Raw genomic sequence first — 23,992 nt, forward strand, 5'->3', positions numbered from 1 at the left:
TGATCTATGCTTCTATAAAGTGTGCTGGACCTTCATGGAAACTTTTAGAGACAAAAGATATCTATGACAGACAAGCTTTATTACCTATCACAGTTAGATTTGTTCCTGGGAGACAGTTTCCGCTTTTTCTGACTGTATGAAGCATCCTTTGAAGCTGAATCTATTCGTTAAGGAACCTCACTGACAGCTTGTTACTTCAAAGCTATGAGTGTGAGCAGCCATGGTATGTGTCACAGAATGGAAAATGGTATAAATGGATGAAGTGAAAACAAAAACATAGGGGTCATCCAAAAAAGGGAGCTGTCAATGCCCGCCCCAGCCACTTCTCTGAAGATAATATTGATTAGTCGGATTAGTCGGAGTTACGCTGGAGTTAAACTGGAGGAAAACTGAGGGAAAAGAAACTCAAAACCAGAACACTTTCTGAACAACAAGAAGCAACATACTTATGTGAATGAACAAAATCAACATCTTCTGCTGTATGCATATCCAGACAACTCCTTACTGCACTCACTGCTTGGACACTGCAAGTGCTCCCCTGTCTGTGTACTGCTCTTGTTGATTGATCTTTGTGGATCAGAACACTTTGGACTGGATCAGCTCGGGTACATTGTCATTTTGTCCTCATTCATTTTGTATTGCCTTTTCCAATTGTGTCACATCTATCCACTTTAATCATTTGTTTATAAACTAATTCCTGCACCCACTACTCACACACCTCTCCTTTATATATCACTTTTGGAGCTGCGCTCATACATTAGCAGCACTGTTCTTTACATGTATTTTTGAACATTTAACAACTTTAATCCACACTGACTCTATATCTCACAGCCTCCACTCCAGTTTACATCTCAATTATTACCTTGTCCACAGCATGAACACCCATATTCTATGTCCACATAATCCTCTACTTTATCCATCCCTCTCTTCCCCCTCCTGTTTCCTCCACTTGCTGTTCTTCCTTTTTTTTCTCTCATCAGTCTGCTTCCAACCCTCTGCTTCTTTCCCCCACCTCTCCTATACCTCCACTCTCAACCACCTCCCTCCATGGTCTTGTTACCCCACTACTAAGCCCCATTCCCTCCTCGTTCTGTCTGTCACCTCCAGGGCTGCCAAGAGAAATTCTGGGCCCGGGTACTGCAACATCCTGTGGGACCACATCATGTATGGCTGCACCCATTTGTGAGTGGGTCTAGCATGTGAGATGCACCCACTCACAGGAGCATGGCATAGCACCCAGCAGCTGGAACTAAAGTAGTCACTACTGTATTAGGATGGCGGGACAGTCCCATAATAGCTGCATTTCTTGTCAGGCTGTATATAGATGCTAAAATGTAACACACAAATTAAAGTGCTTCTACTTTACTTTGTACATCTCTCATGTAAATAACACAAACAATCTATTTTCTATCATAGAGATAGATGTATGAAGGACTTAATTTTTACATAACATCAGGTCGTCTTATACACACACATTCTGCAGCACATATCCTAACCCACTGCTCCATGCTCCTTCTTCACTATCTACCCCTCTGTGTCGCCCCTGTCTGTCTGCCCTTCCCCTTTAGAATGTAAGCTCTCACGAGCAGGGCCCTCATCCTCACGTGCTTCTCCTCCCCCTACTTATAGTATAATTTACTCCTAACTCCCTACAATGGCACCTACCACCTGGTTGCTCATGTCCTGCTGCTTGTGTTTTGCAGCTGAGTTTATAACCTTGTCCTTGTCCTGCATTGTTTTGTATTACTATTAACTGTTTTTCTTGTGTGCTCATTTATGTACTGTGTAAGGCGCTGCGGAACCTTTGTGGCGCCATATAAATAAAGGATAATAATAATAATTAAAAAGATTCCATATGGAATCTTATCATAGAAATCTTAATGTTCTGTAATAAACTTAAGTTGTATTCTAGCAATATACATAACTACTGAACATTTGTATTAAGTTATATAATGTATAGAACATGTAAACACAAACTTGTATTTTTTATAATAATTTTTAGATCTATTAATAAGGCAGAAACTACTAGTCTCTTCTTATCATTGTCGGCCATTAGTTTCCTTGTATTGCCTTTCAAAATTAACACAGAGCAAGGAAACCACTGGGAAATAGTTAAGCATAAAGTTCTACTGATCTGTATGAGGTACAGTGTATACAGTGTGCGCAGACAGCAATACAGCCACCGGCAATACAATCCCATTCCATATAAAAAATTATATACACATAGAACCTAAATGTTCCTCTTTATATATAGTGCATCCAGAAAGTATTCACAACGCTTCACCTTTTCCACATTTTGTTATGTTACAGCCTTATTCCAAAATGGAATAAATTTATTTTTGTCCTCAAAATTCTACACACAATACCCCATAATGACAACGTGTAAAAAGTTTTTTGGAGATTTATATGAGCGATTGCTAGGCAACAGGACGCCTGGTGACAGTGGGGGGTTCTGGTCTATATGGAGACGTGCATCGCTCCAGCTGCACAATATTTATTCTATCAAGGGGGCTTGTCTGGGGCTGGCCTCTGAATGGTCCTCCTTCCTTTATATTCTAGTCAGCTCTGCCAAACCCTTCCGGTTATAGCTTATGCCATGCAGCGTGAGCCTCTGGTCTATGTTCCTGGTGCTGTGTTTCTCTGTTTGCCATTGTTTCTGTTGGTTCCAGTACCTGAATCCTGTGTAGCTGGATTGTTACGAACTAGATTTGTTCCTGCATTGCTGATCTTGCCATCTTCCAGCTAGAAGTAAGCTGGCCTGCTACGATCCAGTTCAGCCTCCATTGCTGGTTCTGCCATCCTCCAGCTAGAATCCTGATTAGCTGGCTTGCTACGATCCAGATTTGTTCCTGTATTGCTAGTCCTGCCATCGATCAGCAAGTGTCTTGCATAACAACATCGGGCCTGTCTCCTTCTCTGCGCTAGTATTGAGTGACCCAGCCAGGGGGCCACAACCTGCCCATCGGACGCTGAAAAGTCCAAACTTCTTTGCGGGGTTGCCTGGCGAAGACCGCCAGCGGGTTAGACTCCGCATCCCTGGTTAGGGTCAGTGCTAGCTTGTGAGTCCACAGCCTTCTACACATCGGGGATACCCGACATACTAACCTGGCCTAAGTACCCTAAGGGTCTCTCGGAGGATCCTTTGTGTCTTCATAACAAGAGCGCGGGTTCATCAGGGAGTCTAAATCACCCGCAGGAGCTGGTCTATTCTTGTTAAGAAGAAAGATGGCAGGCTGAGACGATGTATTGATTACCGGGGTCTGAACACCATCACCATTAAAGACCGTACCCACTATCACTAATTTTGAATGCATAAAGGGGGCAAAGGTGTTTTCCAAGTTTGATTTCCATGGGGCCTACAACCTAATCAGGATCTGAGAAGGGGATAAGTGAAGAACGGCTTTCAACACACGGGATGGTCATTCTGAGTACTTGGTCAAGCCTTTTTGTTTTAAGAAATTCACCTGCTGTTTTCCAGAAGTACATGAATAGAATATTTTGAGACCTGTTATACAAGTACGTAGTGGTGTATCTGGACGACATCAAGATCTTCTCTAAGGACATTGTGAGTGATTGCAAACACATATGTGACAGGCTGTTATGACTTTGGGATATTCAGCTCTTCTGCAAATTAGAGAAATGCTCCTTCGAGCAAAAGAAACTGGCGTTCCTAGGTTACATTATTTCGAGCTCAAGTCTTCAAATGGACCCGGAGAAGAATTCCGCCATTGTCAACTGGCCTTGTCCGGTGGGGTTAAAGGCAATAAAACGCTTCCTGGGTTTCTGTAACTTTTACTGGCAGTTCATCAGGAACTATTCGTCTGTGGCAGCTCCCATCACCACTCTCACCAAGAAGGGCCACGACAACCGGGCGTGGCCCCTGAGGCAGAGGAAGAATTTGATCGCATAAAGCAGTGGTTCGTCTCTGCACCCATACTGAGGCAACCTATTTGTGACCAGACTTTCTTTCTGGAGGTGGACGGCTCCACGGCCGGGGTAGGAGCAGTGCTTTTGCAGAAGGATGAGCAGTGGAAGTGGTAGTCTTGTGGTTCCTTTTCTCACAAGTTCTTAGCTCCGGAGAAAAACGACCCCGTCAGGGATAAAGAATTGTTACCCATGAAACTGGCTCTACAGGAATGGCGATACCTGTTGGAGAGGGTAAAATTCCCTATCCGGTTCACACCGACCACAAGAACCTTACATATCTCAAGACCGCTCACTGACTGAACTATCGTCAATCCAGATGGTCGCTGTTCTTTGACCGGTTCAATCTGGTCATCACTTACCAGTCAGGCAGCAAAAACATCAAAGCTGATGCATTGTCCCGGCCATTCAGTTCTACTGAGGAAGATGAAGTTTGAGAGGATAAGCCCATCCTGAACCCGGCTTGCTTTGTAGCAGTAACCACCAAGGCAAAAAATTCCTCCAGGGAAGACATTCGTAGCACCTGGGCTCCATGCAAAACTGCTACAATGTACACATGGTTCGTGCTTCACCGATCATGCGAGTGTGAAAAGAACCCTGGAGCTGATTCTTAGGGGGTATTGATGGTCAACGGTATGTCAAGATGTTAAGGATTTGTGGCAGACAGTTTTACCTGCACTCAACACAAGGATCCACCTCACTCGCCTTCGGGTCCCCTGCATCCAGTGTCTGACTGTCCTTAAACCCATATTTCCATGGACTTTGTCACCGATCTGCCATCCTGCCAAGGTTTCAATACCATCTAGGTAGTAGTGGATACGTTTTCCAAGGCCACTCACTTCGTCCCATTAAAAGGACTACCTTCAGCTCCAAAGCTAGCAGAGGCTTTCATAAGGGAGATCTTCAGGTTGCACGGGTTCCCTAAGGACATCGTTTTGGACCCTGGGGTGCAATTTACCTCCAAATTCTGGAAGGGATTGTGTAAGCGTTTTTGGGGTTAACCTGAGCTTTTCATCAGCCTACTTTCCCCAAAGTAACGGTCAGGTGGAGCGAGTGAATTAGAATTTGGAGAAATTCATCCGAATGTACGTGTCGGCCAATCAAGATGATTGGGTCTCCTTGCTGCTATGGGCTGAATTTGCATATAACAATCTGTTCCATGAAATATTAGGTCACTCTCCATTCTTCATCCAGTATGGTTTTCACCCTGTATTACCAGATTTACCAGCCCTTTGGTCGGTATCACCCCCAGTCGTCTATGACACGGTGAAGCAGTTCCTCAATATCTGGAAAGAGGTAAAAAATAATTTGTGCAGAGCCTCTTTGAGGTATAAAATGTTTGCGGACAGGAAAAGGGTTCCTTTACTGAGTGTTAGTGACAGAGTTTGGTTGTTAACCAAACATCTGCGATTAGAGGTAACAACGATGAAATTTGCTCCCAGGTTCATTGGGTCATTTCAGATCCTCCAAATGGTCAACCCGGTGGCATACCGCCTGAAGCTTCCTGGCATGCTTAGGATACCGAATGTCTTTCACATCTAGCTCTTGAAGCTGTTGGTTCTGAATCGTTTTTCAGCATCCTGTGTACCCCCTTCAGCTATTCCAGTCGATCATCAGGAGAGGTATGAGGTGAAGTAGATTTTGGACTCCAGAGTTTCTCGAGGTACTGTCCAATTCCTTGTGGACTGGAAAAGTTATGGTCCTGAAGAATGCTGTTGGGTCAAGGCATCTGATATCCATGCACCTCAACTTCTTCAGAGATTTTATCAGAAGTTCCCTGGCAAGCCATTTCTGGGGTGTTCAGTGGCCATCCCTAGAGGGGGGGATAATGTTACTGCGCACCTGATGCCAGCGTTTACTCACCTGGGTCCGGAGGCATGGTCGACGTCGGGACAGCAGGCAGGGAAGTTACCCGGCTCTTCCCCTGCTGCCGGCTGCAGCTCCTCCTCATGGCCGCCGGTTCTATTGGGAAACACTGTGTTGGACAAAGACCAGGGCATTATTAACATAAAGTATTGTCCGTTTCCTATTGTTTTTCTTGTTTTATGATTCTATGCCTTAATACCTACATTGTATAAAGCAGACGTTTTTCTGTCATAACTTTTACTTTGATTGATGGCTGCAGTATAGATTAATAAAGTGCATATTCCCAAACAAAGTTGTAGATTGAATTTTCTGCTCATGTTATGGGAAAAAATTCAAATGATAGATCTCAAGCGCACACGTTTTATAAGCAATATTGCTGAAGATGAAGGTGTCGGGAGAAGAGATTTTGGCTCGGGGCACAATTTTTTGTTTCCTTCAATTATTCATCATGTGGCAGATCAGCATGAAAAGTATCTGAAGGATACTTATAAAACATTAATTCACTTTGCTACCAGATGATGTCACACATCTCTGCTGAGAGATCTATGTAATAAACCTACTGTAGTTAACCCTTTACATGAAACAAGCCTATAGTATACCATGGATCAAAGCAGCTTTATTGCCAGTGGATTAGAAGAGGTAAGATTCCCAGCAGTAATAGGGTATGCAGAGACAAAGTTCTCACATCACCTCTTGGCTATAACCTTTATTGCCCCATCATCTCCATTGCTCTGGCATCTGGAAATTCCTGGTTAGAGTAGCACAAGTCCCCTTCCTACTTACTGCAACACCAAAAAAGGTAAGGGAACAGAGCTACCTATAAAATATTCTAGTGAATGGTCATATGCAGGGGCATATTTAAAATGGGTGCAGGGTGGGAGGGGCACACGTGCCCCTGGGTCCAGGGGGCCCACACTGCACACCCTGTACCCATATTTTTAATACTTACCTCTCCGAAGTCCCACATCGATGGTATCAGCGCTGCACAAATAGCCTGGAAAATGGCCGCCGCGGCCATTTTCCCAGCATTTTGCGCATGCGCAGTAGGGAAATCACGGGTAAAAAGGCGCCATTTCCCAGGTGACCTGCGCATGTGCAGTAGACTCTGGGCACTGACAAGTGCCCAGAGTCTACTGCTGCGGCGCGTCGCTCAGTGCGCTGCTGGCCAGCGGGGAGAGAGGAGGGGGCCCCGGACAGAGACTGCACACGGGCCTCCTCCTCTCTTAATACTTCCCTGGTCATATGGTTTTGAAACTAAACCTAGAACCAGAATTCCCAATTAAATACCATTATTGTTATTTTAATCACCCTATTTGCACAAAAATTATTATCATTTTATACAACACATACGTTTGTGTGAGCATGAATGTTTTGTTTGCCACCTCTATAATAAATATATTATTATTATTATTATTATTATTATTATTATTATTATTATTAAAGGATACATGTTGACACTTTGTTTTTTTGTGAAATCTTTGCTGTCCTTGGTCTTGGAGACAGTCCCTCCTTTGATATCTCTGCAAATTTCAGGTCACGTGCTGTGGGCGAGTAGTTATTTCCTATAGTGTTGCTGGGATTGCGGCAAAATCTTTGATCTTTGAAAGGAGCAGCCAAGGTCCATGATTTGCTTTGCATTAATGGAGGGTAGTTACCGTGTTTGAGGACCATCTAAAATAAATGAGTGGTGACAGTCATCACATAAAGTCAATACCAGTTTCCGTGACCTAAAAATGTATGTATCCGAAAGCTTTCACACCTGAAAGTAGCATCATTGCTGCAAACTTAAATGATAATTGAACCTAATATATGTTTCCTTATATGAAAGTGATACTAAATAAATTCACAAATTTATACTTAAAAGTAGGGATGTGCAGGCTCGGATAGGTTCCAGGAATGATGATGTTTGTCCATGCAAGATGACATTTTGCCTCTTTCTGAGTTCCATTTTTTTGGAGGGAAAAATCCGAACTCGGCGTGCAAACTGGAACCTATCCGAGCCTGCACATCCCTACTTACAAGCTAAAGGCAGTACAAACATGGGGATTAGAATGTTTAAAAAAAATATGTTTAACAATACTTACTGATCTGAGCATATGTGCGTACATTCTATTTATAGTGTGCATGTACTGTAGCTTTACACAAACTTATCAGACCTGTATATATTTGAGTTAGATTTGTGACCCTTTGAGGCTGGAGATAGTTCCCTACACAGCAGAGTGTCATTTTGCAGTAAATACAGTAGAGGTTTTTGGCATAATCTTGGGCAAGTTTATGGGCCTGCCCACCATATCCGGGTAACCTCTTGTCGGGCAGGTCCCTAACATACTGAGGCTCAAATCCAGAGCGCAGGACACCCCCAAACTAGCCCAGCTAAACCACCCCAAGGCACCGCTCTAATAAGAAAAGTGAAGTGTTAAGAGCAGCCGTTGACTGCATATAAAGAATAAAAATAACAAAGTGAAATACATGTATATAAAAGACACAGACAGTGAGGTATTAAAATGTGTTAAAGGAAAATGTGTTATACTGCGGTGCCCTGAAGCAGACCAGCAAAGCAATCTAGGGGGACCCACACCCCAAAAATGAACCAAAGCTGCACTACACAGTCTAAATAAATGTATTTATTTATATATAATCAGTTAATTTGGAGTTGTGCACCTGTATTTCTTCTTTGTGTATATATCACTGGTCTCTACAGGTAGCACCTCCAATTATATATATATATAATATGAGATATGGTAAGAACTTACCCTTGTTATCTCTATTTCTACGAAGTCCATAGGGTTCCACAGGATACCTTGGGGTATAGGTGTGACGTCAGTCGCAGGGCACCAAAGAGTTAAGCTTTCAGCCTCCCAGGATGCACTAGGTCCCCCTCCTATACCCCGCCCCCGAGCCAAGGCACCTCAGTTAGTTACCAAGCCATAGGCCGGAGGAGGAGAAGGAAGAGAGAGAACAAAGATCTGGACACATACAAGAATCACATTCTCACCAGAGGGAGACGGAAAACCGGTGACCAGAGCAAAGCCCATCTGCAGCACAGGTGCGACAGGGCGGGAGTCCTGTGGAACCCTATGGACTTCGTAGAAATAGAGATAACAAGGGTAAGTTCTTACCATATCTCATATTTTCTACTTCAGGGTCCATAGGGTATCCACAGGATACCTTGGGGATGTCCCAAAGCAGTATCCTTTAAGGGTGGGGACGCTCCTGTGCAGAAAGGAGAATCCGCCGCCCGAAGGAAGCATCCTGAGAGGCGAAGGTGTCAAACCTGTAATACCTCACGAAGGTATGGACAGAAGACCACGTAGCAGCCTTGCAGATCTGAACTGTCGAGGCACCACGTCGAGCTGCCCACGAAGGACCCACAGACCTAGTGGAATGAGCCTTCAGAGAAGGAGGGACCGGTAGGCCTTCATGAAGATAAGCTTCAGAAATAGCCATACGGATCCAGGCTGCCAAAGTTTGCTTTGAAGCAGGCCAACCCTTTTTACGGAAGCCAAAGAGGACAAACAAAGCGTCCGACTTCCTAAACGAAGAAGTGCGGTCAACATAAGTCCTTAAGGCCCGCACAACATCCAAAGAGGCCTCACCCACGGAAAGACCCGGTGAGTTAAAGGCCGGAACAACTATTTCCTCGTTAATATGAAACTGGGAAACAACTTTGGGAAGAAACTCGGGCCGAGTGCGGAGCACTGCCCTGTTCCCATAAAAAACCAAGAAAGGGGGTCTACAAGAAAGAGCCCCTAACTCAGAAACACGTCTGGCCGAAGCAATGGCCAGAAGGAAAACAGTCTTAGCTGTTAGCCATTTAAGATCCACTGAGCCCAGTGGTTCAAACGGCGGTCCTTGGAGAGCCCTCAGGACCACAGCCAAATCCCAAGGCGCCACAGGTGGAACAAAGGGCGGCTGAATGCGGAGAACACCCTGCATAAAGGTGCGCACATCCGGGATTGTAGCAATCCTACGGTGAAACCAGACAGATAGGGCCGAAACCTGTACCTTCAAAGAAGCAAGGCGAAGCCCATGATCTAGTCCCGCTTGCAGGAAGGCGAGAATCCGAGACAGACGAAACTCCCGCGGTGCATAACCTCTCGGTCGACACCACTGGAAGAACGTATGCCACACGCGATGGTATATCCTCGCGGAAGACGGTTTCCGAGCTCGTAACATGGTCCGCACCACAGAGCTGGAAAACCCCCGGGACCTCAGCATGGCTGTCTCAACAGCCACGCCGTCAAAGACAGACGAGTCAGGTCCGGGTGAAGGCAAGGACCCTGAGACAGAAGGTCCGGTCGTAGCGGCAACCGCAGAGGAATGTCCACGGACAGACCCTGAAGGTCTGAGAACCAGTGCCGTCTGGGCCACGCGGGAGCTATCAACAGGAGCGTCCCTCCTTCCTGTTTGAATTTCCGGATTACCCGTGGAAGAAGGGAGACCGGAGGGAACAGGTATGCGAACCGGAACGTCCACCGGACGGACAGAGCATCCACCAGAGACGCCCCTTCGTCTCTTGTGCGAGACCCGTACACCGGCAACTTGTTGTTGTGCCGGGACGCCATGAGGTCGATTTCTGGAAGACCCCACCTGTCCACCAGTAGTTGAAAAACGTCCGGGTGCAGGGACCATTCCCCCGGATGAACGTCCTGGCGACTTAGAAAGTCCGCCTCCCAATTGAGCACTCCCGGGATGAAGACCGCTGATATGGCCGGAAGATTGCGCTCCGCCCAAACCAGGATCCGAGAGACCTCTACGAGAGCCGCCCGACTGCGAGTTCCTCCTTGCCTGTTTATGTAGGCCACGGTGGTAGCGTTGTCCGACTGGACCTGCACCGGGCGACCCTGGAGAAACCGCTGTGCCTGCTGGAGAGCATTGAAGACCGCACGGAGTTCCAAGATATTTATTGGAAGCTCCGCTTCTGTCGGCGTCCACCTGCCCTGGAACAAGTGTGGACCCGAAACTGCTCCCCAGCCCCGAAGACTGGCGTCCGTTGTCAACAGGACCCAATTTGGAACCCAGAACGGACGTCCCTTGTTGAGGTGGGTCGTCTGTAACCACCACGTAAGGGACAGGCGAACCTCCTGGGTGAGCACAATCGTCTGGGACTTCAGAGACTGAGTCAGCCCGTTCCACTTGGACAGGATCAGGTGCTGCAGAGGTCTGGAGTGAAACTGGGCGTATTCCACCATGTCGAACACCGACACCATGGAGCCCAGTAACCTCATCGCCGAGTGTAAGGACACCCGGCGGCTGTGCAGACAACTGCGCACCCTTGACTGTAAAGCAGAGATCTTGTCCTCCGTCACGAAGATCCTTTGCTGTCCCGAGTCCAATAAGGCTCCAAGATGCAGAATCCTCAGAGACGGGATTAGAGTGGACTTCTGCCAGTTGATTAGCCAGCCGTGCCGTTGCAGCAGTGCAATGGTCAGGTCCAAGTGGCGTAACAGGAGCTCTGGAGATCCTGCCACCAATAACAGGTCGTCCAAATACGGCAACATGCGGACTCCCTGCAGCCGCAGAGAAGCCGCCATGACCGCCATCACCTTGGTGAAAACACGTGGTGCTGTTGCCAGGCCAAAAGGTAACGCCCGAAACTGGAAGTGGTCGCTGCTGATTGCAAACCTGAGGAACTGTTGATGGTGCCAAAGAATAGGGACATGCAGGTAAGCGTCCTGTATGTCCAATGACACCAAGTAGTCCCCAGGTTCCAGCGCCAGAATGATGGACCGTAGGGTCTCCATCCGAAACTTCGGGACCCGCAAAGACTTGTTGAGTGCTTTGAGGTTGAGAATCGGACGATATGACCCATTGGGTTTCTGTACCAAAAATAGATTTGAATAGAAACCCTGGCCCCTCTGGGAGAATGGAACCGCCACTATAACTCCAGCCTGGAGCATAGTGTGCAATACCTTCCGCAGCTCCGTAGCCTTGTTCCGGTCTGATGGGAGACCCGTGGTGAAGAAGCGAGCCGGGGGTCTGTGCCGGAAGGAGAGGGCGTATCCGTGGGAAACCACCTCCAGAACCCAAGTGTCTGTCGTAGTGGTCGACCAACACTGGGCGAACTGTAGCAGGCGGCCTCCCACCCTGGGATCCCCCAAAGGGAGGCCCGGACCGTCAGGCCGCAGGCTTGTCATCTGGCTTGGGGGCCGGACGTCTGGTACTCCATGCCTGCTTCCGGGGCTTGACCGATTTCTTAGGGCAAGCCTGTCGAGGAAACGACTGTGGTTTGGGCCTGCCCTGGGCCCTAGATGACCGAAAGGACGATGGTCCCGAACCAGAAGGAGCAGCGGCCGACGGGAGACAGGCAGATTTGGCTGCCGCCAGCGTGGCCACAATCTTATCCAGATCCGGACCGAAGAGAACCTCTCCGGTAAACGGCAACGCTTCCAGACCTTTCTTGGAATCTGCGTCCGCCTTCCAGTATCGCAGCCACAAGGTGCGACGAGCAGCTACCGCTGCTGAAGAAATTCTAGACACCAGAGTACTAATGTCTAGAGCCGCCTCGTTGATGTAGGTGGCCGAATCACGGAGATTGCCAATCAACTCCGCCTGATCGGCCGGACAGTCGGATTCAAAAGAAGCCTCTAATGAATCCGCCCAGCGCTCCATCGCTCTGGCAACCCAGCAAATGGCCATAGCCGGCCGTGCTGCCCCCCCTGCAAGGGAATAAGCGGACTTCAGGCAGATTTCTACCTTGCGGTCCGTAGCATCCTTAAGGGAGGACATGGATGGCATCGGCAATGTGGCACTACGGACAAGACGGGTCACGTGAGAATCCACCTGTGGAGGGGATTCCCACTTCGCAAAATAATTATCCGCGAACGGATAAGCCACCGCCAGGCGTCTCTGCGGCTGGTATCTTTTGCCAGGTTGTTTCCACGCCTCCTCTAAATGGTCCACCAACTGACCCGAAAGAGGAAAGACTGTGGCATCGCCCTTCACATCTTTGAAAAAGGCATACTTAGATTTAGCCGCTGGGGGAACTTCGTCCTCAATCACCAAGGCTGTGCGGACCGCCCGAATAAGTCCAGGAATATATACTTTGGACTTAGCATCAGCGTCCTTAGTATGGAGAGGTTCCTGATCGTAAGGATCTAGAATCTCCCCATCATCAGACGTCCCTTCGTCATCCTCATAAGGAGCGGACAGAGACGCCACTGGCCTTTTATGAGACCGCATCACAGACTCCCCTTGCAACACATCCGACAAGTGCTGTACAGAACTCGTCAGGGAGTTAACCCACGCTGGCTCCTGAGAACCCGGGAGCGGGGAAATAGGGAGACTGTGGGGTACCACCAATTGTCGTGGGAACCCCTGCATGGGTGACGACACCACAGACTGCTGGGACAAACCCATCGGAGTAAACGCGGGCTGCGGAGCTAACTGGCCCACTAAAGCTGTTAACGCCTGAGCGAAACAAGCCCAGGGCGGCTCCTGTACCGGTGCTGTAACCGTAATAGGCCGCGCCATGGACAAACACTGCCGGCAAAGGCCCTCCGCGCTACCCTCCCCCTCCGCTAACGGTACTTTGCACGTGGTACACTGTAGCCGGAGGGGAAAATCACTTTCAGACATGATGGCACCACGTATGTGACCTCTCTCACCAATTAAGTATTAAATAGGCGAGAGACCACCCTGCAGCACCGCACCGCAAGGGCTTTAGCAGAAAGAACAGGGACAGTAATAAAGCTGACAGTTTAGAGAAGAAAAGATTACAGGCAGCAGCGCTAGCACAGTCACATACAATGCAGAAAAATAACAATTCCTGCACTAACAGCGCTGATCACTCAACTACACAGACACAGGGCCTGGTAGGACACAGCGCTGCATACACAGACCTGACCACAGCGGAGGAGAGGTATGCGGGGGGACCCAGACCACGATGCTTCCTTCCAGCGCTTCCAGCAGCGTTCACCATGCGTTCTGGAGAAGATGGCCGCCGAGGAGCAGAGAGGAGGCTGGCCTGGGGGAGGAGCGCTGCCACAGGACCAGTCGGCAGCATGCAGAGAGGGCTGTGTGCAGCGGGGGAGGCGCCGGCTGTGAGACAGGGAAGGCGCGCTCCCCTGGCATGCATTTAACCCCTGGGACGCCGCAGCGCTACCGCTCTGCTGCGGTCCGCTGTCCCAGGGGGTAGTGGAAGCGCAGGTTGGTCGCCTGGCTCCACGCTGCAGCCAGTCCCCAGGGAGCCCCCTGCCTGGGGACTTAGGACCATGTGATCAGCGGGGACCCACCGCGGGACCCCGCTGCTTACCTCTGTCCCCCTTGAATCCGGCCATGGTCCGGAGCATCTGGGGTCACCGCTAGCTGTGACCCCAGACGCCCACCAGCATCCCCGGATCAGTACCGGCGTTCTGGTACCGGCGGGGTGTAGGGAAGACAGCATGGACGTCAGGACTGACTGTCCATGCTGTTCGTCCAGTTGTGCAGCCACAGCTGCATGAAGAATAAGCTTCAGGGGCTCTTCTAGCCCCCACTCCAACAGGTGCACCCGACTCCGGCCGGGCACCAAACTAAACTGAGGTGCCTTGGCTCGGGGGCGGGGTATAGGAGGGGGACCTAGTGCATCCTGGGAGGCTGAAAGCTTAACTCTTTGGTGCCCTGCGACTGACGTCACACCTATACCCCAAGGTATCCTGTGGATACCCTATGGACCCTGAAGTAGAAATATATATATATATATATATATATATATATATATGTCCAGAATGTGCAGTCTGAGATCTATTTTCTTTGTAAGCTAATTAGTGCATTGATTTGCACACCTGGGAAGCCTGAGCCACTTCCCACTCAGACTAGCACTTCTACTACATTGGTTACAGCATGGAGTCTGACAATGTAATATGCACACCAGTCAGAGGCACAATAATAGGTAAGTCCTGCTAATATTTAGACTGTGTAGTGCAGCTTTGGTTCATTTTTGGGGTGTGGGTCCCCCTAGATTGCTTTGCTGGTCTGCTTCAGGGTACCGCAGTATAACACATTTTCCTTTAACACATTTTAATACCTCACTGTGTGTTTCCTTTATATACATGTATTTCACTTTTTTATTTTTATTCTTTATATGCAGTCAACGGCTGCTCTTAACACTTCACTTTTCTTATTAGAGCGGTGCCTTGGGGTGGTTTAGCTGGGCTAGTTTGGGGGTGTCCTGCGCTCTGGATTTGAGCCTTAGTATGTTAGGGACCTGCCCGACAAGAGGTTACCCGGATATGGTGGGCAGGCCCATAAACTTGGCCAAGATTATGCCGAAAACCTCTACTGTATTTACTGCAAAATGTATTTATTTATATATAATCAGTTAATTTGGAGTTGTGCACCAGTATTTCTTCTTTGTGTATATATCACTGGTCTCCACAGGTAGCACCTCCAATTATATATATATATATATATATATATATATATATATATAATGTCCAGAGTGTGCAGTCTGAGATCCATCTTCTTACAGCAGAGTGAATGCCACTGAAGGACACTATAGCCAGTATTCTTTCAGCTACAAAAAAACATTTTACTTTGGTGCCGAATAGCCCAAATTCAGCCATAAAATAAATAATGTTTACATATACAGTATATTTGTTAATTATTAGATCTTTTTCGTAAGGCATATTGCATTATAGCAGGGCTCGACAAATCCCGGGGGCCAGGTCGCCATGGCTACCAGATTTTGCTGCCTGGCTACCAGATTTTGCAGTGAGGGAGGAAGCAGATCCTCATCAGCTCTGGCGGGGATTTGTGCCTTTAGTATTGCGGCATTCATTTCATGCACCTGCAGTGACTGCTGTGTCTCTGTCCATCTCGGCCTGCGCTGACTCCTCCTGGCCGTCCCATCCTGCGCTGACTCCTCTCCATCCTGGCCTGCTCTGGTCCCTGCTGTCTGTCCCAGTCTACGCTGATCCTCCTGTACGTCCCCGGCTGTCTACTGTCTCCTATCTTCGGCTGCATAGAGCTCTACAGTAGTAGGGTCTATGCGTGGCCAGGGATTGCGGAGCAGCTTCAGAGGGATAGTGGTGTGACCACGAGGGGAGGGGGGTTTTGTTTCTGGCACCATTGTTTTATGTGAAATGTGGTCCGTTATTACTGGAGGGGGGAGCAGGGGAGCTGTGCAGAGAAGTGAGGGGGCCTCCATGTTACTGTATCCATTCAACTGTGACCATTATGTGGACTAGTATAGTGTGTATAACAGTTGCATAACACACAGAGCTGTGCTCCTCACTCACTCCTGTGATATTTTTTGGGGGACGGTGATCTGGCTCGTACACTTTCATCCTGGCTCCTAGATTTTAGAAAAAATTGTCAAGCCCTGCATTATAGGGAAAAACAGAAGCAATCTGACGCTTTCAGATCCTTATAGTAATATTGGACTTGTGTTTAAATTACTTCAAATCTGACAGCGTTCTCTTGTGAATCAAGGGAATAAAAAAGAAAAATGAAAACTTAAGGAAGCCGACGTGATTTCTGAGAAACGCGTAGCATTAAGCAAAATCTTTTTGGTTATATTTCTTCAAGCATTCTGATTTTCCAAGTTGTCCTTTTCTCTACCCCTCTTCCCTGGGTCTGTCTCTTCAATTCTCCTATATCTCTGCTTCTCTCTCTGTACCCCTTCTTCACCTTGTATCTCTTAACACATCTTCTTTCTCTACGTGTCTTACTATTTACCATTGTTAGTTAACTATGCACTTATTCATCTAGTAAGTGTGCAAATTACTTTGTCTACCTAAGGAGCCTATTTATGGGCGGATTTATCTCCTGGTTACAGGTTTTTCTCATCAATATATAACCTATGTTGCATGTTCTAGGGATTTATTCTAATCCAATTGTCACACTGATGAAAACTGTGGTACAAATAAATGTTTGTAGCATACAGTAATTTTACTTACTATAAGGGGAGTAATATTCCTACAGTATCACTGCTAACCCATTGCATTCTGACTGGTACACACTATGGTTTTCTATTTTTTTCCCTTTCTTAGGGACATTGTCACAAGGCAGAATATGTCGATGATATGCTTTCAATTGATGAAGGAAGGATAAGAAGCGATCTATGTACTATAAAACTACTAACAGCTGAGATGTGTATTGTGTGTATGTGTGTGTGTGTTCACCTCTAAATAACTTAATTAAGAAATAAAGACACAGAAACAGGACTTGGGAAATAAAAAGGTCAGATATTTTTTGATAATTTATAATAAACCAAGAACTGTATGGCGACATAAAAAGGACAGTATCCAATCAGTGCAGACCTACAATGCAAAGCCAACAACAACAATTACATTGTGAGCGGTGTCCGCCTTATGGGTGCCCTTACAATCAAAACTTGAGTTTCCAACCCAATCTTTCACCATAACTATTCCAACCCTAAAATCATTTACTGCCCCTGTAAAGGTGTCCAGACTTCCCAAACAATCTCCAAAAAAGTTGAGTGCACCCAACAAGCCAACTACCCCTGGGCTGATGATTAGCCATACTTTGCAGTTCAAATAAATAACAACCGCAAAGAAATAGGGAAGGGGGAAATTTCCTTTAAGGAAAAAGGCTTAAGCCCTGAAGCCAGGGTCTTAAATAACATTAACAAACCACATCCCTGGCACTAGCTACTGGTATACATACTGTATCACAGAAGACCACCACTAAAGTCACCCCCAGCCAAAAATTGTCTATTGCAAGCAGATACTGTTATTCACATCTTAAGGCCCCCATACATCAGCAATCCATACTTGCCTACTTCTGAAAACTAGTTTCAGGGAGATTATAGGCTGTAGTAAAATCCGCAGCATGGACGCAACAGAGGAGGCGTGGCCAGCTCCGGCCAAAGGGCGTATCTAGCTTCACTTAAGGGGGTATCTATTCCCACTTAAGGGGGGTGTCTTGCACAGGCAGGTGAAAATGCATAAACTAAAATAAAGCATTGGAATAATAAAAAAGAATACACTTTTCTAAAATATGGTTGAATGTTTATTGTTGTAAATTATTTCATAGCTACAGTAGCACTATTCCAAGACAATGGAGTATGGATAAAGAAGGGACATTAAAGTTAGACAAAATAAATGCAGATTTGAGAGCAAAGGGTAGGGAGAGGCCTGCTGTGAGAGAGCTCACAATCTAATGGGAAACAGACAGAACTATGGGGACAGTAACAAGGGTGCACCAGTGTAAGTATAGGTGGGAGTATGATATCTATTGTAAAAGGGTGGGCTTTCACTTTAGTGAATGTGAGGGGGTTCAGTGTGAAGCTGTCTGGACTAAGTGGATTCCCTTATCTTGCAAGGTTATGATCTCATTAGACAGCTCTCTTGAATGACAGGCAGTCTCTCCTCCCAGTGGGGACCTGCAGAGTGCAGACTGCCTGTCATTCCAGAGAACTGTCCACAGAGATCACAACCCTGCAAGATAAGGTAATCCCAACCTTAACTCTCAATCCTTCCATCCACAGGAAACCATCTGCGCAGAGCAAAGCAACAGAAAACAAAGCTGCTTAGCTTACTGTCACTTTGCAAGCTCTGTCACATAATAAACAAAAGTTCCAGAGAATCTGCTACTTACTTTTACTGTTTTTCTAGGGGATCGGTTTAGAGCCATCAGGGGAAAGACGCTGCTGCCTCCAGTCACTGCCATGTGACTCCGGGTGGGAAGCCACTGCAGGGAGCCTGTGTCTGAATATGTGCTAGGCAGCCACCGCTGCTCACAACCCCGCGGTGGCCAGCCTCTAGCACTGCAGTAACAAAGTCACATTGCTACATCCTCCTAACTCAAGCCCCGTCTCTGCCCCATCCAGACTTGCGCATGCGCAGTCGGATATTCAACTGCACAGTCGGGAAACCGGAAGGTTTTCTTTACTTTCCGGGGTAGCGGGAGCTCCCATCTTAAAACGGAAGGCTCCCGCGGAAATCGGGAGGGTAGGCAAGTCTGCAGCAATCTGAAAACCACTATTGAACAATTTGAAGATTTATTGCCCGATTCTAGCATTTTCCCAGTTATTTCTCTAATGAGCATGTGCAGAGCTCCGGATAAAGGCACCAGCACCATTTTCCCAGTGATTTCTATAATGTGCATGTACAGAGCTCCGGATAAAGGCACCAGCACCATTTTCCCAGTGATTTCTATAATGTGCATGTGCAGAGCTCCGGATAAAGGCACCAGCACCACTTTCCCAGTGATTTCTATAATGTGCATGTGCAGAGCTCCGGATAAAGGCACCAGCACCATTTTCCCAGTGATTTCTATAATGTGCATGTGCAGAGCTCCGGATAAAGGCACCAGCAGCATTTTCCCAGTGATTTCTCTAATGTGCATGTGCTGAGCTCCGGATAAAGGCACCAGCACCATTTTCCCAGTGATTTCTCTAATGCGCATGTGCTGAGCTCCGGATAAAGGCACCAGCTCCATTTTCCCAGTGATTTCTCTAATGTGCATGTGCTGAGCTCCGGATAAAGGCACCAGCAGCATTTTCCCAGTGATTTCTCTAATGTGCATGTGCTGAGCTCCGGATAAAGGCACCAGCACCATTTTCCCAGTGATTTCTCTAATGTGCATGTGCTGACCTCCGGATAAAGGCACCAGCACCATTTTCCCAGTGATTTCTCTAATGCGCATGTGCTGAGCTCCGGATAAAGGCACCAGCACCATTTTCCCAGTAATTTCTCTAATGTGCATGTGCTGAGCTCCGGATAAAGGCACCAGCACCATTTCCCAGTGATTTCTCTAATGTGCAAGTGCTGAGCTCCGGATAAAGGCACTAGCTCCATTTTCCCAGTGATTTCTCTGATTTCTCTAATGTGCATGTGCTGAGCTCCGGATAAATGAAACCAGCACCATTTTCCCAGTGATTTCTCTAATGCGCATGTGCTGAGCTCCGGATAAAGGCACCAGCACCATTTTCCCAGTGATTTCTCTAATGCGCATGTGCAGAGCTCCAGATAAAGGCACCAGCACCATTTTCCCAGTTATTTCTCTAATGCGCATGTGCAGAGCTCCGGATAAAGGCACCAGCAGCAATTTCCCAGTAATTTCTCTAATGCGCATGTGCTGAGCTCCGGATAAAGGCACCAGCACCATTTTCCCAGTGATTTCTCTAATGTGCATGTGCTGAGCTCCGGATAAAGGCACCAGCACCATTTTCCAGTGATTTCTCTAATGTGCATGTGCAGAGCTCCGGATAAAGGCACCAGCTCCATTTTCCCAGTGATTTCTCTAATGCGCATGTGCTGAGCTCCGGATGAAGGCACCAGCTCCATTTTCCCAGTGATTTCTCTAATGTGCATGTGCTGAGCTCCGGATAAAGGCACCAGCAGCATTTTCCCAGTGATTTCTCTAATGGCATGTGCTGAGCTCCGGATAAAGGCACCAGCACCATTTTCCCAGTGATTTCTCTAATGTGCATGTGCTGAGCTCCGGATAAAGGCACCAGCACCATTTTCCCAGTGATTTCTCTAATGCGCATGTGCTGAGCTCCGGATAAAGGCACCAGCTCCACTTTCCCAGTGATTTCTCTAATGTGCATGTGCTGAGCTCCGGATAAAGGCACCAGCAGCATTTTCCCAGTGATTTCTCTAATGTGCATGTGCTGAGCTCCGGATAAAGGCACCAGCACCATTTTCCCAGTGATTTCTCTAATGTGCATGTGCTGAGCTCCGGATAAAGGCACCAGCACCATTTTCCCAGTGATTTCTCTAATGCGCATGTGCTGAGCTCCGGATAAAGGCACCAGCACCATTTTCCCAGTAACTTCTCTAATGTGCATGTGCTGAGCTCCGGATAAAGGCACCAGCAGCATTTTCCCAGTGATTTCAATAATGTGCATGTGCTGAGCTCCGGATAAAGGCACCAGCACCATTTCCCAGTGATTTCTCTAATGTGCATGTGCTGAGCTCCGGATAAAGGCACCAGCTCCATTTTCCCAGTGATTTCTCTAATGTGCATGTGCTGAGCTCCGGATAAAGGAAACCAGCACCATTTTCCCAGTGATTTCTCTAATGCGCATGTGCTGAGCTCCGGATAAAGGCACCAGCACCATTTTCCCAGTGATTTCTGTAATGCGCATGTGCAGAGCTCCGGATAAAGGCACAAGCACCATTTTCCCAGTGATTTCTCTAATGCGCATGTGCAGAGCTCCGGATAAAGGCACCAGCAGCAATTTCCCAGTAATTTCTCTAATGCGCATGTGCTGAGCTCCGGATAAAGGCACCAGCACCATTTTCCTAGTGATTTCTCTAATGTGCATGTGCAGAGCTCCGGATAAAGGCACCAGCACCATTTTCCCAGTGATTTCTCTAATGTGCATGTGCAGAGCTCCGGATTAAGGCACCAGCACCATTTTCCCAGTGATTTCTATAATGTGCATGTGCTGAGCACCGGATAAAGGCACCAGCTCCATTTTCCCAGTAATTTCTCTAATGCGCATGTGCTGAGCTCCGGATAAAGGCACCAGCAGCAATTTCCCAGTGATCTCTCTAATCTGTATGTGCAGAGCTCCGGATAAAAGCACCAGCTCCATTTTCCCAGTGATTTCTCTAATGTGCATGTGCTGAGCTCCGGATAAAGGCACCAGCACCATTTTCCCAGGGTTTTCTCTAATGTGCATGTGCAGAGCTCCGGATAAAGGCACCAGCTCCATTTTCCCAGTGATTTCTCTAATGCGCATGTGCTGAGCTCCGGATAAAGGCACCAGCACCATTTTCCCAGTAATTTCTCTAATGTGCATGTGCAGAACTCCGGATAAAAGCACCAGCTCCATTTTCCCAGTGATTTCTCTAATGTGCATGTGCTGAGCTCCGGATAAAGGCACCAGCACCATTTTCCCAGTGATTTCTCTAATGTGCATGTGCAGAGCTCCGGATAAAAGCACCAGCTCCATTTTCCCAGTGATTTCTCTAATGCGTATGTGCTGAGCTCCGGATAAAGGCACCAGCACCATTTTCCCAGTGATTTCTCTAATGCGCATGTGCTGAGCTCCGAATAAAGGCACCAGCACCATTTTCCCAGTAATTTCTCTAATGTGCATGTGCTAAGCTCCGGATAAAGGCACCAGCACCATTTTCCCAGTGATTTCTCTAATGTGCATGTGCTGAGCTCCGGATAAAGGCACCAGCTCCATTTTCCCAGTAATTTCTCTAATGTGCATGTGCTGAGCTCCGTATAAATACACCAGCACCATTTTCCCAGTGATCTCTCTAATCTGCATGTGCAGAGCTCCGGATAAAGGCACCAGCACCATTTTCCCAGTGATTTCTCTAATGTGCATGTGCAGAGCTCCGGATAAAGGCACCAGTAGCATTTTCACAGTGATTTCTCTAATCTGCATGTGCTGAGCTCCGGATAAAGGCACCAGCACCATTTTCCCAGTGATTTCTCTAATCTGCATGTGCTGAGCTCCGGATAAAGGCACCAGCACCATTTTCCCAGTGATTTCTCTAATGTGCATGTGCAGAGCTCCGGAAAAAGGCACCAGCACCATTTTCCCAGTGATTTCTCTAATGTGCATGTGCAGAGCTCCGGATAAAGGCACCAGCACCATTTTCCCAGTGATTTCTCTAATGTGTATGTGCAGAGCTCTGGATAAAGGAAACCAGCAGCATTTTCCCAGTGATTTCTCTAATGCGCATGTGCTGAGCTCCGAATAAAGGCACCAGCACCATTTTCCCAGTAATTTCTCTAATGTGCATGTGCTAAGCTCCGGATAAAGGCACCAGCACCATTTTCCCAGTGATTTCTCTAATGTGCATGTGCTGAGCTCCGGATAAATGCACCAGCTCCTTTTTCCCAGTGATTTCTCTAATGTGCATGTGCTGAGCTCCGGATAAAGGCACCAGCACCATTTTCCCAGTGATCTCTCTAATCTGCATGTGCAGAGCTCCGGATAAAGGCACCAGCACCATTTTCCCAGTGATTTCTCTAATGTGCATGTGCAGAGCTCCGGATAAAGGCACCAGCAGCATTTTCACAGTGATTTCTCTAATCTGCATGTGCTGAGCTCCGGATAAAGGCACCAGCACCATTTTCCCAGTGATTTCTCTAATCTGCATGTGCTGAGCTCCGGATAAAGGCACCAGCACCATTTTCCCAGTGATTTCTCTAATGTGCATGTGCAGAGCTCCGGAAAAAGGCACCAGCACCATTTTTCCAGTGATTTCTCTAATGTGCATGTGCAGAGCTCCGGATAAAGGCACCAGCACCATTTTCCCAGTGATTTCTCTAATGTGTATGTGCAGAGCTCTGGATAAAGGAAACCAGCAGCATTTTCCCAGTGATTTCTCTAATGCGCATGTGCAGAGCTCCGGATAAAGGCATCAGCTCCATTTTCCCAGAAATTTCTCTAATGTGCATGTGCAGAGCTCTGGATAAAGGAAACCAGCAGCATTTTCCCAGTGATTTCTCTAATGCGCATGTGCTGAGCTCTGGATAAAAGGCACCAGCACCATTTTCCCAGTAATTTCTCTAATGCGCATGTGCTGAGCTCTGGATAAAGGCACCAGCACCATTTTCCCAGTGATTTCTCTAATGTGCATGTGCTGAGCTCCGGATAAAGGCACCAGCACCATTTTCCCAGTGATTTCTCTAATGCGCATGTGCTGAGCTCCGGATAAAGGCAACAGCACCATTTTCCCAGTAATTTCTCTAATGTGCATGTGCTGAGCTCCGGATAAAGGCACCAGCACCATTTCCCAGTGATTTCTCTAATGTGCATGTGCTGAGCTCCGGATAAAGGCACTAGCTCCATTTTCCCAGTGATTTCTCTGATTTCTCTAATGTGCATGTGCTGAGCTCCGGATAAATGAAACCAGCACCATTTTCCCAGTGATTTCTCTAATGCGCATGTGCTGAGCTCCGGATAAAGGCACCAGCACCATTTTCCCAGTGATTTCTCGAATGCGCATGTGCAGAGCTCCAGATAAAGGCACCAGCACCATTTTCCCAGTGATTTCTCTAATGCGCATGTGCAGAGCTCCGGATAAAGGCACCAGCAGCAATTTCCCAGTAATTTCTCTAATGCGCATGTGCTGAGCTCCGGATAAAGGCACCAGCACCATTTTCCCAGTGATTTCTCTAATGTGCATGTGCTGAGCTCCGGATAAAGGCACCAGCACCATTTTCCAGTGATTTCTCTAATGTGCATGTGCAGAGCTCCGGATAAAGGCACCAGCAGCATTTTCCCAGTGATTTCTCTAATGGCATGTGCTGAGCTCCGGATAAAGGCACCAGCACC

At 47.4% G+C, this 23,992-nt stretch overlaps 1 protein-coding gene across 1 annotated transcript in view; it reads right to left on the reverse strand.

Annotated features, from left to right (window-relative positions):
• The window catches only part of DNAH3 (dynein axonemal heavy chain 3), a 468,553-nt gene that overhangs the window by 406,690 nt on the left and 37,871 nt on the right, over nt 1-23,992 (reverse strand). Inside the window, exons 3-4 of the mRNA XM_088476199.1 lie at nt 7,239-7,461; nt 85-154 (exon numbers count right to left, since the gene is read on the reverse strand). Of these exons, the coding sequence (XP_088332325.1) occupies nt 85-154; nt 7,239-7,461 (293 nt within the window). The remainder of the gene's footprint in view (nt 1-84; nt 155-7,238; nt 7,462-23,992) is intronic.

The sequence above is a fragment of the Taudactylus pleione genome, unplaced genomic scaffold, assembly GCF_031769625.1.
Source record: "Taudactylus pleione unplaced genomic scaffold, aTauple2 ptg000184l, whole genome shotgun sequence".
NCBI classification, from domain to species: domain Eukaryota; kingdom Metazoa; phylum Chordata; class Amphibia; order Anura; family Myobatrachidae; genus Taudactylus; species Taudactylus pleione.